The sequence below is a fragment of the Pholis gunnellus genome (assembly GCF_910591455.1).
Source record: "Pholis gunnellus genome assembly, chromosome: 16".
NCBI lineage: Eukaryota > Metazoa > Chordata > Actinopteri > Perciformes > Pholidae > Pholis > Pholis gunnellus.
Window position 1 is genome coordinate 16,230,070 of NC_136543.1, and position 19,618 is coordinate 16,249,687.

The following is a 19,618-nucleotide window of genomic DNA, read 5'->3' on the forward strand; positions in this document are numbered from 1 at the left end:
GGAGGATAGGAGGGGAATGCCGGTGCTGTAAGAAAATGTGATATTGCATGTGCAGTGGCTGGGTGCTACTGCCTAAAGCTACAGATTAGAACGTGTTTAGTATCAATATAATCTGTCTCTTCTTCTGGAAATGTTGTGTTTTTTTTTTCTTTTTAGATAGACTCTTCAAAGTGCAGCTTTCCACATTTTAGATTTTTCACATGAGTCACCTAAAAACTCTGCAACATTACAATCCACCTGCAGGCTTTAAAAACAAAGAAATGCTTCCATTAGCCAAGTCTGACGCCATTCCTGTGTGGCAGCGTGCCCCGCATCACATTGTTAGTAAGAGTTGTTTTAAATGTTTAAAATGTACTGTACGTATGTAGCATTTGAGACAGCCGTCTGCAGTCTGGGCCAGAGGACAGCTGAGGAAATATGATGCTAATTGTTTAAGAAACATTATGCTAACTATTTGCTTGGACTACCTAAATAGAAAACAGAGTAGAGGTGAGCAGCTACAGACTGATCTGGAGAGGACCTCCCCAGAACCAGGAGATCAAAAGGAAAGCAGCAATTAGCAGACTCAGTGCTGATGATCAAACGCGCCCCGAACAACAAATGGAGGAACAGAAGGCAGTAATGGGTTGTGAAATATCTCTATTTTCTGCTGTTACCAGGTTTACTTTTTTTTTCTTCTTTTAATGAGAAAGGTAGGGAGGAGCTGAAGAGAGCGTTGACTTACGAAGAGAAGTTCACTGCAGCATACTGTCAAATTACAAAAGACAAGCCTTGTATTGTTGCTTTGCATTTTCTTGTGTGCGTGTTTGCGTAGCTCAGACAACAAAGTCGCAAACTCTGAAACTGATGAAAAAAAAAAAATCTTTTTCACATGCCGATGATCTTCAAAGGCTTCAATACAGAGATGAGAGAGGGGTGTGCGGAAGGAAATCGGGTGGAAACACAAGGGATGGATCACCACGAATACTGAGATCTCATTTGCAAAGCGCCTTCTCCCCGCTGCCATCATTTCAAAAGCACTTCGATGTGCAGGCTTCAAGGCCAGAGGAGAAGAGTGGAGGCATTCGGGGATGAATTTCTGAAGACTAATATTAGCTCATATTCAAACTAGGAGAATTGAAACTATCTTCGGTTTGTGCATGAGAGAAACGACTTTAGGGGCTTTAGTAAATAAATGCCACCACAATCCAAAAGCTGCAAAAGCAGAGGCGCATATAGGCGCAATAATCATCCGAATCCTCAAATGACTCATTTCCCCGCAACACAACCATTAAAAGATAAACTCGGGAGTCACACACTTGCTACATTATTCAAGATCACAAAATTACAGTATTAGCACTGGTGTTATGCCAATGGTTAAGATAATGGCTCCCATTCCCTTTAACAACTACCACTGTAAACAGTTCATCTAAAGGTTAGAGGAGGTGACTTCAACTCTTTGTCATCAGGCAATTCAATTCAGTGTGATATTAACACAGATTCAATGTTGGGGGACTTGTGGAGGACATATTTTAAAATAAAATAAAAATTGATGCAGCAGAAGCTGAGATTTCATGACTTGTAGCACGTTATATGGTCGAGTTTCACAGCAGCGTACCACACACCCATAATGTAACTCTTTTAATCTAAACCCTCCATGCTTGGTACAAGCCGACAGCTTTCAAACTCAATAACCCCCAGCGTGTGATGCAGGCGTTCAATTATAATGCTGTTGTGGCAAAGATGTGTAAGATATGTAACTTCAATGATTATTTCAGAGCTGCCAAAACTCCCTCGGAGCGTCTAGACAGGTTCCAATCCAAATGTTGTGCACATTTGAACCACATTTCCAAAAAAATGAATGCATGTTTCCGGTATGTGCATATTAGGAGTTGGTTCATTGAGATGGGGCTATTTCTCCTGTTGGGTGCCATTAAATCAGTGCAGAAGAAGAAGCCGCCATCAGATGACATCAATAAAAAAAGCGCCCGTCAAACCTCATCGTTTAAGTCTTCATGTATGTCATAATTCATCCACTAGGTGTGTATTCCATTTCAATCACACATTAAAGATGATGAAGCGTAGAAAAGTTGGAATGTCCCTTTTATGTCAAGCAACATAACCCTCAGCTTAGCTATGATTCACTTTTCTTTAAAAGGGTTTGGGTGTCCTCAGGTGTAGTTAAGTAACTCAGAAAAATGGCAATGCACAGTTTAAAGGATGACAGTTAGCCGTAAACTCCACTGTGTCGTCTTTGTTAGCAGCTTGGATATCATGTTCATCCCAATACATGGTGCTCTATGTGCCGGCAAAGTCTCTATATTCTCTTAACTGGTTGAAGGCTGAGCGCATGTAAACAGCAGCCTGAATGAGACTTAAACGGGAGTGTGGCCAGCAGCCGTGCATGCAAACTACTGTAAGCTGTTCTGTGTAAGACTTTCAACTAAATACCAAACAAGTCTTTCCCTTTATCCTTTGTGTTGGCTCTTCTTCCTACAATCTCCCATCCCATTCTATTATCCCGGTTCTGAGATATTTGGTTTGACTGTTTCGGCAACGATAATCAAAAAAAACACAGACACCCACAGACATATCTTGTTCTCACCTCCAGGAGGAAGGGCTCAATCTCAGAAACTTTGCCCGTGGCGACACACTGGAATGAGGCATTCTGCCCGGCATTCACCTCCACGTCACCCAGCCGAGAGAAATGAGGCACCTTGTCTGTGGAAGGAGGACACACACAGACACACACACACACACACACACAGTGATGAAAGTGGCACATCTGGAGCCCAGCATCACTGTCTAAATATATCAAACACACAGATGTGAAATGTGATTTATTGTACAATGACTACAAACCCAGGCCTGGATACAACCACATGAACATGGATAAGATATAGAATACATATAGCAGAGTTGTGTATAACGAACAACGTATATAAACCAAACCCAAAACTATTCTGCTAGATATTTCATATTTAACAAACTTACTGTATCGATTTGAAAGTATCAACTGAAGCTGTTTTTGGAGCCAAGTAGAATAATCTGACCCCCATTGGCAGAGGTTTCCACTTATATAAAGAAAATACAGATCATAAGGCTGAATATGAGACAAAATAACTTATCAAGACAGACATTTTTGAAGATTACACCCGCCCCAGCCAGACAAGCGCAGACGTACAGACATTCCCCATTCGGTTTGACAGAGACACAGTTGCCTACGATCACAGAGAGAATGTTTTTCTGCAGCATCAAATGCTGTTCTCATTTACACATGTATTAGGATTCTTCTGTATCTAGAGTCTGAATTACATTATTATTTAAAGCCCTATCAAGAACACAAGCATATCCTTATTTTGTGTTTCTATGGCTCCTGAATTATTACTCAATAGCAAATGTCAAAAAAAATACGAAACAGCAGAAACTGACTCAAACGAAGGCTGATTTAACCAAGCGATTAATTTGAACATGCTTATTAAAGACAAGCATAAGGAATGCGTCCGTTGAAACGCATGTGCATTGCGTTTATCAAATGACATACCCCGCGGTTAGTTAGTACACCCGTCTCTGCCAGTATACACAAACAGCTTTACATTTGTTTACTGCAATGTGTGAAACACCATATGGCCGCACAGAGCAGTAATAAATCCACAGTGTCGTCATTTAATATAGAGCAACATATTTTCAGCTCATTTCTTTAAGGGATCCTGTGGAGTTCTCTGAAATACATTTACATTTAGGTTTTTTTCCCCCCCCTTGAGAAACCGGTTAATTGCATTTCCTTCCTCATAAAACATTGACAAATATGATGAAGTGGAATATATTTCCTACATTGTTACGTCCATTTTTTCTTAGCTAGCGGTCTTCGTCTGCCTTTTGTTGGCACATTGCTACCTATTGGAGCATTACCACCACCAACTGCCAATCAGTGGAATAGCACGAAAAAGTCCAAACAAAAACGTGCCACTTATGCCCGGTCCATGCTAGCAGAACATGAGATATCAACAAAACTGGGGCCTTCTCATCAAAGCATTGCCCCGCAGTTCCTCGAGTGGTCAAAACCCCACTGGGTACTTTTTTAATGGGAAGAATTGAATTAGTTAGTGGTAAGATAATTGACCTCCACTCATTTCTTCAGCTCTCTTCGGATTGATCAGAAAACCGCAGAGCACACGTATGATATATGTACAGTATGTGTCTCTGTCATTTCTAGTAATCAGTCTGTGATAATGACTTGAGTCACTGCAATGCAGACAAAAAACGCCGCACTGCTCCTGAGGAACACCAGTGATTGATTTGAGTTGTTTTGATTCAGCTCCCCAAAAAGTCAATAATGTCTGTAAAGCGATTACCCTTCAAAATGTGACGTCACAGAAAATGACATTTTGACCTTGCATACTAAGAAATGCACAATTGTCGCGATATATTAACATCAAGGATGACCCAGTCTGCCACGACTATCACCCCGGATCTGAAGCAGCGGAATTCATTTCAACCATCATTCACTTGATTATTCACCTGTGCTTTTCCACCAGTGACTGTGTCAAAATGTCTCGGCTTACTGTTGAGGATGATTTAAACCATCAGACGTTAGCTTTAGAAGAAACGTTGCCCTTTTCTCATTACCGTGCACCTATTTTGAAGGGGTACTTTGCAAATTCACTAATGCCTTACTTGGCCATATGTCAAGTTCTCAAATCCATTACATTAGATAACAAGTATTGTGGTCTTCTCTGTATCGAACAATTATCTTTAGAATATTAGCATTTCTAGAAGCAAATCTAAGCTTCCAACATTTGCATTCATTTAAAAGTTGGCACAAAGTATATCATTAACGACACCCAGGCACCTACATAGAAAAAATGGTTCTCTCACTCTTTTCACATAAAAGTTTATAAGAGTTGATAGAAGAGTAATTATATTTTGTGCCAATATGAAATGGAACTGAAGTTCTATTTCTTAACACAATTAATGTGTTTTTGGCAGAAACATGTCTAAACCAGCATTAGCCAGTAGACATGACTAAACAAACTAATTACCTTTATTTTAATGCTATATGAACAGACCTGAAAAATGAGTACCAACATCAGAGTTCGAGACAAATGGTTACGATCGGGATAAAGGTTATAGTCCCACAGTTAACACTGGTGTTTGAGGGTTCAAATTCAAACAAATCACCTCAGCTGGGTAACACTAGCAGACAGCAAGTGATGATTAGCTACCAAGAATAATGCCTGTGCTTCCGACACAACATGAACACGATGGTCAGTACCGGGTCAGCACCTACTCTGATATTTCTTCACCAAATTTAGTGAAAGAAAGTTATAAAGTTCCAAATATTGGATTTCTAGCTTACTTACATTTCCACTGTCAGTAATTCAGAAGCGAGTACTGTGCAAATGTATCTCCGTGACATCTGTTAGAGTCTGTTTTATAAATGAAACAAGTACATCTTACTCAACTGGAGTCATATAAACCTGCTGTTTTCATGTTGATGGTTATTCTCTGCAGCTCCACAGAAAGAAATAACAAGCTGAACACAGATTTAGGATAAGATAGATTCTGTAATGTGACAGGTGAAGCTACAGTAACAAAGGCTCTGTTTATCTAATAGACATACGGAAGCATTATTTGCTACCCTTTTATCACTGAACCTCAATCTCCTGAACATTGTTTAATAAAATAATAACCTTTATATTAGACACAAACAACAATGACTGATTCTTTTGCTGTGGTGTAACATGTTCTGGGCAAATTGTTTCTACCAATATGATGGACAAAATATAATTCTGATGGAGAGGCTGGCGCTATTCACACAAGACCCACTTTTATCCTTGGTTTCCACAGTAACCAACAGCAACATCTGGCTGAGGATGGAACGATAGAAATTGCATCTCCCATTTGACCCATTGCTCATTTTCTCTTTCCTCTCTGCAGCCCTTTTCATGCTCTAGTCCACCAATAAGCATTGAGAGAGGGAAACAAATCTCCTCAGGCGCATATCAAACAACACCATTTCCCACGTATAAACCTTGTACGTTTCACAAACTCTGCAGATTAGACGAGTGAACTATACAACTAAACTACAGCGAAGTATACACCCCTGGCCTGTAGAGAATAGCCGTGGTGCCAGTCAAGAGTATTCCGTGTGGAGAAAACAAGCATAAACTCAGTCATCTTTTAGACAAGCGTCCACAGACCCAATTATAGGAGGAGCCATTTGAGGACGAGGCAGTTGCATTGATAGTTACTGAGAAAATGTAATTTAAAATCCAAAAGCCCAGTAGTGTGGATGTGTGGCCTTAATTAATACAGTTAAATGTGACCAAGGTAATGGGATTCTCAAACGCATGGCGACTGTCTAAGATGTTGGTTTCTCCAGATTAGTAATGCTGCCTTGTATTCTTGATGCAGGAGAGATTGGTCCTGACTGAAACGCGTGTTTAGAATAAAGACGCGGACTCCAGAGGAAAACAACTCGAATGTTGAATAGCAGTTGCCTTTGACTTGAATCTTTCCAAAGGGGGAACACCATTATTCTTGCTGCCTGTGGGGAAATTTATGCCAGCTTACTAATGTTTACTTACATCTTTGTGCGATAGTGTGTGTTTTTAAGGGTCGTTATGGGCGACACCAGACAGTACAAAAAAAGTATAGTGATTGCACAGATATAGCTTTTTCTGTACTTGGCCTTTGTTTGTCTACGAGCAGATGAGTGGGAATATAAAATGTGCTCTATGATTCATGTACTTATGGTGTACAATAAATATAAAGCCGTTTCTGGCAGGGACACTGTCACCTAATAGGCATGTGGCGGGTTCAAGTGCCACCATCTGCAACAAGGCTAAACCTAAACAGCATAACAAAGGGACCTGGCAACGCTACCCACAAACACCATTTAAAACCACCATGGAAACGTCCTGCTCCTTTGAGGATATGGTGACAGAATTCAAGGTATCAAACTTTGAGATGAGCTTGGGTGAAAAAAATATATAAATAAGTGTTGCAATGGTTTTAGAAAATGTTATTTTTTTCCCAGAGAGGGTTCAAGGATTTCATTGTGCAGCATTGCCTGATTTTTTTAGTAGAGCCAGAAAATGGGATATCTGAATTTCATGAGCTAATGAATCCCCTACATTATCATTCATTAACATTTCCCCACGATTATGCGGCTGCAAAGCACTATTAGCGTTCTCACAGAAGGCCAGTGTAGAGCGAAGCAAGGTTTGATGGTAATACTAGGTTTCTGAACAACAATAGTGTCAGTATTGTTGAATATAAGCTTCAACAAGTTCATGTATGAGGGCAATATTAAAGTTGCATGAAATTGTTGGGCCACATTAGAGCAGCAGAACAAGACACATAACATATTACATAATAAAAAGTTGTTAACACTCATTTGAGCTTCGTTTTGGTCCGTGCCAACCTCTGAGAAAAGAAATGTATCTGGGTCTCTAGCTGCTGGAAGCTCCATAATGTTCACCAGACCACAAACGTTGCCTGCCTGCCTTTTGGTGCCGGGCAGTAAAGCATGCAGTGGGTTCATTAAAGCTTTCTCACTTAAAATAATTTCCTGCTGCAGCTGAATAAGGTTAATAAGGTGGTTTTAAAACAGGAGAGTTTTAATTAAAACTTCAGAGTTTACAGATAATATGTTGTGGAATTCGTCAAAACGAGCAACATCTTGCACATAACCCATAGCCATCTCATCCAGTGTCAATATAAAATATTTAGTGCCGCTTTAACATATAAATTGGGGCAACTATATGCTAGAAAACCCTAAAAACATCACAAGATTCTTTTCATTTCACCTCTGCCTCTTAACCTGAAATCAACCAACATGACGCAATGAAACCCTCACTGAAACAACTGGAATTCAACACACAAATATTAAGTCAACTATTATTAATAGACACAAAAACAATTAACTATACTGTGTATGTGTGGAGTCTAATGAAAACCTTGCATTATACCGAATTTTGGTTAGTGGCATTCCATCAAAAATCAGTGTATAACTGACTAATTATAGAGTAATATGTCAAACACTGCATTATATCACAAATATTGTTCAAACCGTTAACTGTTAAGTTAGTTAATCTGTTATTTAATAAAAAGCCCAAAATGACACATTATTTTCTGTTCTGGCTCCATGTCATGTCTTTGTACAAGTCGGCATGGTTCAGTGCAGCTTCAACAATGACGACTACTTCCAGGCAGGCCAATTACAACAGATTTGGCTTGTGTCCACGGCGTCCAAAAGTGCTAATCATCTTGAAAACAGCACAGCAGTGAAAGAAAATAGTCCGTTATGAACATCTACACAGAGCCTGTGTACTAAAGGATTGAGGGGGGGGTATAATGGTATAATCAGAACAGAACAGAACAGAACATAATGTAACACTACCGGTGCCCATAAAGCTCCAACACCATGGTATCCAAGTGATGGAGGAGAGGATCAAAGTACAACCACTAACTGTCCTTTTCCTGCCTGTAACATCCCATTAGCTCTAAAAGCACCTGACTGTGAGCATTGCGATCAGAGGGAAAGGTCAGCCATTCTGCCGCGGACAAAAGAGAAGCCTCCTGCTGGGTTATTGTGGCTGTGACACTCGGACAGGTAATGTGCCTCAGTTGCCCCCCTGTCAGCCGGATTGGCTCATTCAATCACCTCCTGGAAACTGCTCCTGAAGTTTCCTGGCTCTGGTTTTTTTCCCGTTGTTCAGCCGGTCACTCTCCCCGGGCTCAGTAAAGGTCAGCAGGCATGCTATGAGCAGTGCAGAACGGGTACTTACAACAAGGGTAATTGAGCAGCACAATGTCGTCCAAGGCGATGTAGCCCTGTCGTTCTTCGGAAATGGTCGCTTCAAAGATGACCTGTGGAGACAATGGATAAATTAAATGACTGCAGACCATTACATCTTGAGTGGCAGGTAGACTGACAATATAGGAAATTAGGGGGAGGATGGGGTCTAAAAGGCCTGTCACAAACAGACAGGCACAGACTTTTCCATTAATTCCGCCGTACATTTAAAAGAAAGCTCGGTTATAAAACTTACTACTGCCATTAAAATGGTAATCTGGAGAGTTTCTTGTATATCTGGTCCAGTTTTACTTTTACAGCTATAAAAGAATATATTTGCAAAAGCCCCTAAGAATCCAAAAACAAGACATCTTTAAAGCCACTATGTTGTAATACAAAGCTAAAAGTTAAACAGGAGGGGGGGGGGGTGGCACAGATGCCAAGATCTGCACCAACACTGGCCTGAACTCATCCGAATGCAAGGCACCTGCCAGTTTGTGGTTTCAGTTGAGTGAAGGTAAATCGTATCTGTAGGCGTCTAAATTTGCATGTTCTTTTCTGCAAAATGCATATTAGTTAGCTCTCAGTTAGTGACTATTGATTGTACACTTCTTGCTAAGATGACTTTAGGGATATTTTGAGTATATACTGTAATAGATCTTACTATCACAGCTCAGACATGTTGTACAGCAGTATAGGCTCATAATTTCATTTGCAATCAATTTGCTCCCCCCCCCCCCCCCCCTAGGCTGGTGGACAAGGCTTATCAAATAACTCAGAGAGCAAGTGTGTTGAGAGTTTATTCTAAGCATCTTTGGTGCATTATTGTATTAACCTGCAGTGTTTGATGGGCATACAGTCAACATGATTTCAAAAGCAATTAGACCACAAGATACTAAAAGATACTAGCTTATTCCATTGGGACTTGCCAGGACGGTCGCCAGTTCAGGTCCCAGCACGGACCAGCTCGGAGTGGGGACTGGCAGCTGGAGAGGTGCCAGTTTGCCTCTGAGGTGCCCTTGAGCACACTAAACCGCTCCCCGGGCGCTGTAGATTAGCTGCCCCCCCCGTTGTAAATACTAGGACGGGGTAAATAAACTGTGTGATGTGCTGTCTGACAATAAAAGTTGATTTACCGATTTACATGTACACTTACAGACTTGAAGACTGGAGAAGCGACAGGATACCATTATGAATTGAACCCCAGTCCACAAAGCTGTCACTCTGATTCAAAGACCCTCAGCAGTGAAATGTGGAGCGAGGAGTACCAATCTGTTCAGCTTGTACGTCAATGTTCAATTACACATGTCCAACAATACATAGTGCAACGTACTGTAAACAACAACACATGAGCTAAAAAGACAACAGGAAATAAAGTACTTGTGGTTACATGCTCATTGATTAACAAGCCTGAAAACTAAAATCATAAAAGGGAAGAACAACCTGCTACTTTAGAATCCATAGGTGAGAGTTCACTTTTGAAGCACTTTCAAATGGCAAAAGAAAAACTTTCAAATGGCAAAAAAAAAACTGACTAATTTAGTCTTCAAGTCCCAGTTCACCAAGCCATATAGTGCAAAAAAACATGAATAAATCCCTCTTGTGTCCCTTTTATCAATCCATACGGCAGCAGCAGAAGTCCTTAAACGCAGCCTAAATATTCACTTTGTCATCTAAATGAGCCGGGAGCATGCAGAGCCTCAAAGTGAATCGGGAGGCCTCCCAGAGTGCGACAAAGTCACTCTGGGTTTCCGAGTAGTAATTACAGTCAGCAGAGCCTAAATCAAGACACTCTTCACTTATAACGGCTGGAGCATGACAAACTCTGAAGTTAAGGGTTGAGTGCATTAACAGCTGGTTAGATGAAAGCTGTGACTACATTGTGTGTGTGTGTGTGTATGGCAGCTACTGTTTTGCTCACACTTACAAAGTGTAGTTATCTATGCCAAAGTCCAGTGGAAGCCAGACTGTGACTCTGACGGGCAATAGATTGCGATGTTGACAATGCATCAGGCTTTAAGTGCCCAGGGCCAATCAATACCACAAGAAGGCCTTGGCAGATGGATACAGACTAAGGCTTTCTTTCCACTCATTTATTTTTTTATTTTTCATTCCTATGTCGGGCCATTAGAGACGTCAGACCGATTAACTCTTCAATACATCACGCGTCAACGCACCTACCACCATTGATTCCCTCAGCCTCGCGCTTTGAGCAATCATTAAGCTGCTCTGCATCTGCCTTCACTTTAAAGAAAAGTGCTTGAGTATGACTGTGCCAGACATCGACGAACTTGGCATCCGATGGCTGCGCACAAACACCAGATATTATGCAAATGAGTAAACGCTTTACCCATTCAACACAGGGCAGTGAAAATGAAACCATTTGGCTGAATGTTTGAGGAGCGCAGTGGAGCCGGTACGGTGGCCCTGAGAGCTCAATGCTCTGCAGAAGACACGTAGCAAATAGATAAAACACAATCACGAAAAAAAAACCATCACCAATTTAACAACACATATACAGTATAACGTATCTAAACTCAACTGCAAATAAAAGGCAACAAAGGCAACAAAGCCAAACAGACAACACAACCAAATGATAAAAAAGTTGCCGCAAATACAGACAACACAAGCAAGTTTCTGTATTTGGTTGTTTAGTGGTTCTGTATGTTTGTGCAATGCATTTCAGTCTTTGGTTGTGTTTTCTGTATTTCCAGTGTAATTTTGTATTTGGTTGTCTTTTCTGTATTTTTATGTATTTGGCTCCGTATTGTTCATACATTCCTGGATGTCTCAAATGTATTCGCCATTGTTTTTCCTAAATGTTGTGCATGTGTTATTGAATTTGTGAAGAGGTTTTTCCTCATCTGCTTGAGTGCTTTTCTAATTTGTCTTTTGCTGTGTTGCAGTGTGTTGGGCCGGCGTAGCAAGGAGATATAAAAAGATGTATGGAGAAGAAAAAAAACAGTGCAGGGAAAGATAGTGAGAGAAACACCTGGCACAGGAGGAGGAGATTGAAAGTAGATGGGGGAACCTTAAGCCACACTGATATTGTTTGTCATGACGGGGCCTGATAGCATCTTTAATATTTGATAGCAAAGTTTCACCCTTTTCTAGTACTCACACAAGTAGGCACGGAGGAAAATCGATTCCTGCAAAGACTATAAGAGATAGATTTGTCCAATTGAGAGTATCCAGTTGAAGGTGATGTCATTCTCCAGCTTTTCTCAGCCTCTCTCAGGCTTTTGTTGTGATGAGGCCTGTAACACTGCAAAGGCACAATTTGTGAAGTGTGAACCAAGGTTTGGTTTACTGCAAGCAGCAGGGTGCCATCTACCAGGGTGTCATCGTCAGCGACCAAAGGAAATGACACGAGAAACTAATTTGAATCCGGAAAAGAGTTCTGGCACAAGAACAGCGGCGTAGACAGTTTGAGGAGACGAACGCAGCTGGACAGTCACATGTGATGTTAAAAAGCATACAAGCATGTTAATATGCGCCTCCTGCAGTGTCGTGTTTGGCTCATAAAATTCAATGCCGCAGAATTGATAGTGTAGAGTAACAAAAAATCCATAGTACAACCCAGGAGGCCTCTCAGTGAATACATAAAAGCAGTGGTGGCAGTAAAAGGGATTCCATTAAAAATACGATTTGAACAGTAATTAAATATGTTTAACTTTTAGTTTTCATCATAGCGCTGCAGAAGTTATTTGCATCGATGGTAAAGCTCTCAATTGATTTGTGGACGCCATCAATCTCCAAGACGACTTTGATTAAATTAACGGTGAACAAAAATTGCAACAGTGTTCTGTTAATTTCTCCAGCTAGCATGAGGCCAACACTATTGATCCATATCGACGATGTGGCAGTGAAACATTGAAATGTATGACGTGCAATTGCACCTGCCATCTTGTCTCTGCAGGCGGCAGAAATAAAGTGAGGTGTACAATAGTTCCACTGCAGCGTGCTGTGTGTGTGTGTGTGTGTGTGTGTGTGGGCAGGCTTTGCGTACCTATCAACAGTGGTGGGACCCAGCATTGTTACACATTCACCAACGGTGGACTGGCAGGTTAGCAGGGGACATTTTAGATGTCCACTGTTGGTCATGTTTTTAATCATGCTAAAATCATGCCTACAGCCCTTTTGGTGAATTGAGAGGGGAGCTGCATGTATGTTAGTGTTTCGCGACTCCCTCCCTTTTTTTTCACACCAGCATAATGTGAATGGCATGCAGCTCCTGGCAGGCTTTCTATAATCACACTCCTTGAAGATGATTTTTTGTCATTTCTTTGTTTAAAAAGAAGGCTCAATTTAAGTGCATATCCTCATTAGTTTCTCACTAGATGTGTTAAAATGAAGAGCAAACAAGAAGGCAGGGGATTGCAAGTACTCTAAAATCAAAAAAGAAAAACATGAACAAATAAAAGGGTCAGCAGTAAGATCACTCTTTTCATTTAAATGAACCACTCAAAACACATCTCACATCAGACTTTAACTAGAACTTTAAAATTGTTTCAGTCCCAACAGAACGTCCCTGACCTGTTGTCACAGGAACAAGATTTATATCAATTAGAACATGTTTTGCATCCACAGTCTTGTAGAGGAATACAATTTGTTTGTTGATGCACGGAACTAAAAGAAGGTCCACAGATTAACGGGACAGAACTGATCCCTTGTGTGAGACAATTTCCCTCTAAGATAGCATGGAGCGAGATTCACACTCAAGCATGGAAAATAAAACAAGAAATGAATCATTCTTACAAGAGAATAATAATGTAAATGCATTAACGTAGTTTTGCTATCAAAAAAGGATTTAAGAACACAACAGCACAAAGCTTGAGAAATTTTCTCACCTCTATTTTCCCTGTTTAACCATTCTGTATCCTTCTGCACGGCATGCACACACACTAAACAGTGAGGCTGATGTCAATTAGATAAAAATTGCACTGAATTACCTGCATGCATAGTTTCCTGTGAACCCCTTGTGGTTAGGTAGGCAATCTGAACGCAGGGCAGGAATGGCGGAACCCCCGCGACCGCGAATAAAAAGTACTTTTTAGAGATGTAATTACAGGATGTAAATACATCAAAAGAAAATGTGCTCACCATATATAGTACCAAAAATGGGATTGATTCTATGAATTTTCATGAATTACAACTTTAAAATCCAAAATGTCCAGAAAACAAACCATGCTATGATCCTTGCTGGTGGTACTTTTCCTTTTGACTAAAGCTAATAGGTTTATCGAACCTTAATTTTGCAACACTGCTTCACTGCCTGGGTTAGCAGAGGAAAACGTGACAATAGGAGAGAGAGAGAGAGAGAGAGCGAGAGAGAGAGAGAGAGAGAGAGAGAGCGAGAGCGAGAGAGCGAGAGAGCGAGAGAGAGAGCGAGAGAGAGAGAGAGAGGAAAGATAAGAGAGAAGGGGACCTAATGGCGAGATGCACTGGGAATTAAGATGGTGGGATAAGGAGGACAAAACGGCCAGGGAGTGAAGCCTGGAGTAAAGGAGCCAGCGTTTCCAAAAGAGCACCTCTTTAACACCTATTTTACTTCCCAAATCCAGGCTGACAGGGAGAGAGTGAACCAGTCTGATCAATGTTCTCTTCTGTCCTTCAATGCCATGACTATCTAAAGTCCAATTTCCAATAACAAAAAAATAAAAAAGAATATTCTCACCAAAGTCAAGCAGTGTCTGATCCACACGGGTTAGATGGCGAGGTCATGAACTCAGCCAGATGACACATGCATGAAATCCGATTGTCAGCCAGTACAAGTTTAAGCAGCGTTATACTGTAGATATGAGTGCTATTAAACTCTCTAAAGAAGAAATGATATTGATTGGATGATGGAAAAAGTAGGATTTAGCGTTTTGAAGGTTTGAGTCAGGATATCCATCTTCTTCTTCTTCTTTTTTATCGGTCTTGAGAGTTCCCCAACTTTATGGAAGTGCATTAATAAATCTTTAACGTTACCTTTTAAAGGCTAAATGGAAGTATTTGACAGTATGCCAAAACTCTATTCCTTTACAGTGTTGACAGGCGACGCAGTTCTAACTATAATGAATCTGCCATCACTTAAGTGGTGGGATGAACCAGAAAAGGTTCTAATTTATAGCACAAAATACGCCTTCAACAATGGCCATTTGAAACCCGGAAATATTGGCATTGAATTTTGAAATCTCATATCAGTAAAAGCAAAATGCAAAGGTTGATCACAGTCCAACATATCTCTGAGGCAGTCTGTCTTTCCTGAGGGTGTTGATGCTCGCTGATCACTAGATATTGTTTTTTCTATTTAATCTCAATCGCCACTACCTCCAGCAGCCACACACACACACACACACACACACACACACACTTTATCCTCCAAGCTCTCTGAAGTGGTAGTCTTTTCTCTCTAGGTGGAGCTGCTCCTCTGCGGCCTGCAGGGGCTGATCTGTTGGCTGGGAGTGCTGGACAGTGATTGTTATCGATGGATGAGTGGAGCCCTGTGGGGCCTACGCTGAGCTTTGAGTAGTAGCAGCAGGAGCTGCTGAGGAGAGAAGGAGCTTTCCCTGGGCAAAAAAGGAAGAGGGGAACACTAAAAAAAAAAAAGGCACCGGGCCTGACTCCAAGCCTCACTCCCGTCCCTCTCCGCACAGCAGATTGACATACTTTGTTCCTTCAGGCTTATGTTTAAGTCTCCTCACTCATCTGCACAGCTTTACGTGCTTCATTATGTGCTGCCGATCAGCCAGGTTTATAAGACAAATAAAGCAATCTGTTCTGTGTCTACACTCCGGGCGGGAAGACTTTAGAGAACAGCGCCTGCTCATCACTCAGGCAGCTTGGACATACATCACCAGAGTAGTAGATTACATTGCTTATGCACGCCTGTCCAAATGGTAAACACTGCGGCGCAAAGCAAATTCCCCGCCTGGGCCGTCTTGCCCGATTGTACACCTCAGCCTCCCCCCTCCCCCCCACCTCTGAGCGCGCCCGCCCCCTGCCTCCACCTCCTCCTCTGCTATGGTGCGCGGTAGACAAACTTCCAACGTCCACACAGACGAGAAGAAAAATCATTACTTTAAATCAGTTTGGCTATTTGTGAGAGTCGCTCAGGACAGGAGAGCTGAGGATGGTGAAGCGCAAGCTGTCCTCATTGATCTGTGCAGCCCTCTAATCTCATTAACTGGCTCTTGATTTATTGAGATGGGGCCCAGAGTGCACCAAGGTTATGGAAGTAAGCACCAGGCCCGCTCCCCCGCACCAGGGGTCGCATGGAATTGAGGTCAATTGACTGTTCGGCGGACCCACGCTCCCACAATCCCTTATGCCAGCCACTGCCTTCTCATTAACGTCTGTTCTGTGGTGGGGCGGGCGGGGGGGGGGTTGTAGGAGGCAGCAGGCTTAGTGGGAAGAAAGAGAGCGTTAGGGAATAAATTATTGGCTGTAATGAGGTGAAGCAGGGCTGCATCCAGTCATCAGAATCTTACAAGCTACACAACAGCGCTAATAATGCAGCATCGACAATACAGGCTACAAACGGAGCTATTGATTACACTGCAGCACGCAGGTAAATTGACTAATAAATAAAGATACAATGCAAACAGATGCCCACTGTAATTGTACGCCTATTGAGCCACTGTGACATACGATACAGATGCAATTAGCTAATTTTTTCATGTGGTTTGTAGGATAGGGGATGATAATACAGCTGCTGAGGCTGCCAGTATAGCCACGGTTCTGTACGGAGACCACTGAGCAGCTCAGTGGAGCAGCTGGTTTAGTGCCTTGCTAACTGACACCTCACGTTTTTTTAATAAAGGGGTCAATGATCTTTACAAGGGCTGACATCATCCTCATAATATTTAGTTTGTCCAATATCAATACACATCGGGTATATGCAAAATTAGCTGACAAGACAAGACTCCATGCTAGCGGCTTTGTGAGACTGGACTTTAGCACAGAGGTACTTTAAGCTAAATGCTAACAATAGCATGTTAACATGCTCAGAATGCTAATGCTAGCAGGCTGTTGCTAAGCAGTGTAATGTTTCTCATAAGTTATATTTCCTATCTTCGTTCAGGTGCAGTTAGTTTAGTTAGGCTATGTGTTAGCATGCTAACATACAAAACAAAAACACGCTCATTTAGTTTAGCTACAACTTTACAAAACAACGGCATGACATGATCATTTCATCCCAATGCATCCTTACTCATCATATCACAGGTAGACTAACTGATGAAGCCGTTTACCATTTAATACATCATCACAATTTGTGAGAACCCACTCTAATGTCTTATTCAGCCCGAGTTGCATATCAAACATAGTAATTTCATATTGATAAGAAATGAAGCCGTGACGGATAAGAAAATCCTTTGTAAGTATCCATTTGTGAAGCTCTGACTATGTGTGATTATTTAAGTCGATAAGCCAATAAAGTGACTAATCCGTTATCAATATGACAATCAGTTTTCTGTCAATCAACTTATTACTTAGCTATCAGTTTACTAATATTGTCAGCACTGCTGATAGGACGGTATTGGATTTTTGAAGGGCAACTTCAGAAATTATTTTTCCACTTCCATAAAGTCGGGAACTCACAAGAAACAGATTAAAAAAAGATCGAAGCAGCAGCGATATCCTGACTTTTAGTCCCAAATATTGGTTAAGCTCCAAAACCAATAGATCCTACACTTCCCAAAATTCAACTCTGTAACATCTTTCCTTAGATCCTTCCTTAATCCCTACGTCAGTCAAACTTGATACCCCTAGTTTAAAACCAAGTTTTTCTTTGAAAACTTTAGAAGAAATAAGTTAGAAAGTTCACCTCCAGAAGACAATTGTTTTTACAAGCTGTGCAGTCGTCTCCATGAAAAGCAAACTGATTTGTGGTGTGCTCCATTAACTACAAGTGACAGTGCTCCGGTGTTCATGTCAAATTCACATATATTGGACAGAAGAAGAACAACACTGCACATTTAAAATGGCTTGGAGCTACAAATGTTCTTTCTCTTCCATGTAACAAAAATGAATCTGAAATAATGGGAGCATTTGACAGCTTTTTTTTCTTTTTTAAAGATACAGTTAAAAAATGTTGGACTCTGGACAAAATGTGGTGGGCATGTGTGGGATTTTACGCTGCCGTTTGATTTTGTAAATCTGTAATTACCTTCCAGCATAGAGCACCATTTATAGAAGATAACAGTGTGTTCTCACTTCAGCACATCATTTTGTGTGCGTGTAGGTCCTCAGCACTCGTAAAAAACTGAGAAAATAGGTTTTCAGATCCCGCATATCTCCACCAATATGACTGACGATTATATATATCAAAACATAACGACTCCAACCTTGGTGTCGGTGGGGGTAATCACTGCAGGTCCTATATTTGTTTAACTCTCACCTGGTATTCACTGGGCCAGAAAGTGCTGACGGCGAGCTCCACCTGGTGCCACTGGCGTCCCTGGGAGCCCGAGATATTCCACACAGCGCTGCCCTTGGGGCCCCCGTTAACCCGGATGTAGACCTGCAGGTCCCCGGGGCTGTGGCCGTCACGGCTGTACAGGAAGTAGCTGAACTGGATGCAGTGGGTGTCGTTCTCGCTGAGGGGGAGCAGGAGCAGCTGAGCTCGCTGGCCACCAAAATGCTGCGAGGAATTGACCATCATGAAGGACCCTGGAGGGCGAAGACGGAAGACAAGGACACGTTAGACAACTGTGCAAATATCAAATACTGCTCATTTTCAGTTATTATTGGCAGCCTCTCAAAGGCAGCTTACTAAGAGGAACTTGAACAGGTAAAGAGCAGTATGAAAGTTTAATGTGAACAAAACACAACGACCTTGCCAGGGTACTTCCATACCTATATACACTTCATAAATAGCAGCAATTTCAGCATCTTCACCTGCCAGATAAGCGCTGATTGACCTGAAGTGTAAGAAAATAACAAGGTCCAACTCTTTGGGCTTCAGCTGTAACACAACCCAGGATAGACATGTCATGTTAGTTTTCACCCGCTGAAGAACGTCTGCCTCTTTTTTCTTTTTTTTTTAAACCCCGAAAATGAGACTGAGAGCCAAGGTTGACAGGCTCAAGGTTGTTACCTAGAAAATCTGTGTGATTCTCTCTGGCTATTTGTGTGTATTTGGTCAGTCTCTGCTTCTTCCTGCTTTCACAAGGCTTCCATCAGTTTTGCCGCGCTGCCTCAGATCTGGTGTGTTCAAAGCCGCAGCGCTGGGTGTCAGATTGGCCTTTCATTTTGGACTGAGGTTCACAGAGTCAGTGCTGGCTCTCTCATCCCGGCAGCACAGCAGAGATCCCGTGGCCACGAGAGGAGCACCACAATGGACGGGAGGGGGAATGGAGGGGGGAGCTTTGCCTTTGACTGTGGCCTTCACAGTAATGGGAAGCTCAATTTAAAGTGAAAAACAAAAACTGGAAAAAAATGACTTTGTAAGCTCATTTGTAGTCTAAGCCACAAGTCGATGCCTTTTCACCTCTAAAAATAACACATCATGTCTCTAAATAACATGTAAATTGTAATACATCCTGAAAACCATCAGGAAATAAAGTTGCACCTTTAAAACTATTAGTCACATATCATAAAATGTGAGATGTCCATGTCTTTTTTGTATTATAAACCAGGTCTAGACGTTATACAAATAGTGTAAAAGTATGAAAACACTTGACACGTTCTAAAAGAAATCCAAAGCACAAGCATCTGAAAATGAGCATAAAATGTCTCCAATCAAGATTTTAAAATGATCTCACCCCTTATGTCAAATATAGTTTTTTCTTTCCTTATTAAAATCAATGTTTTTGTGACTGTGGATCACGAGCCAGACGTGTACTGTGC

At 41.5% G+C, this 19,618-nt stretch overlaps 1 protein-coding gene across 1 annotated transcript in view; it reads right to left on the minus strand.

Annotated features, from left to right (window-relative positions):
- ptprua (protein tyrosine phosphatase receptor type Ua) overlaps positions 1–19,618 on the minus strand; it is a gene marked incomplete at its 5' end in the record, with an annotated part of 157,091 nt that overhangs the window by 58,268 nt on the left and 79,205 nt on the right. The window contains 3 exons of the mRNA XM_079176640.1: positions 2,585–2,700; positions 8,775–8,856; positions 18,168–18,439. Of these exons, the coding sequence (XP_079032766.1) occupies positions 2,585–2,700; positions 8,775–8,856; positions 18,168–18,439 (470 nt within the window). The remainder of the gene's footprint in view (positions 1–2,584; positions 2,701–8,774; positions 8,857–18,167; positions 18,440–19,618) is intronic.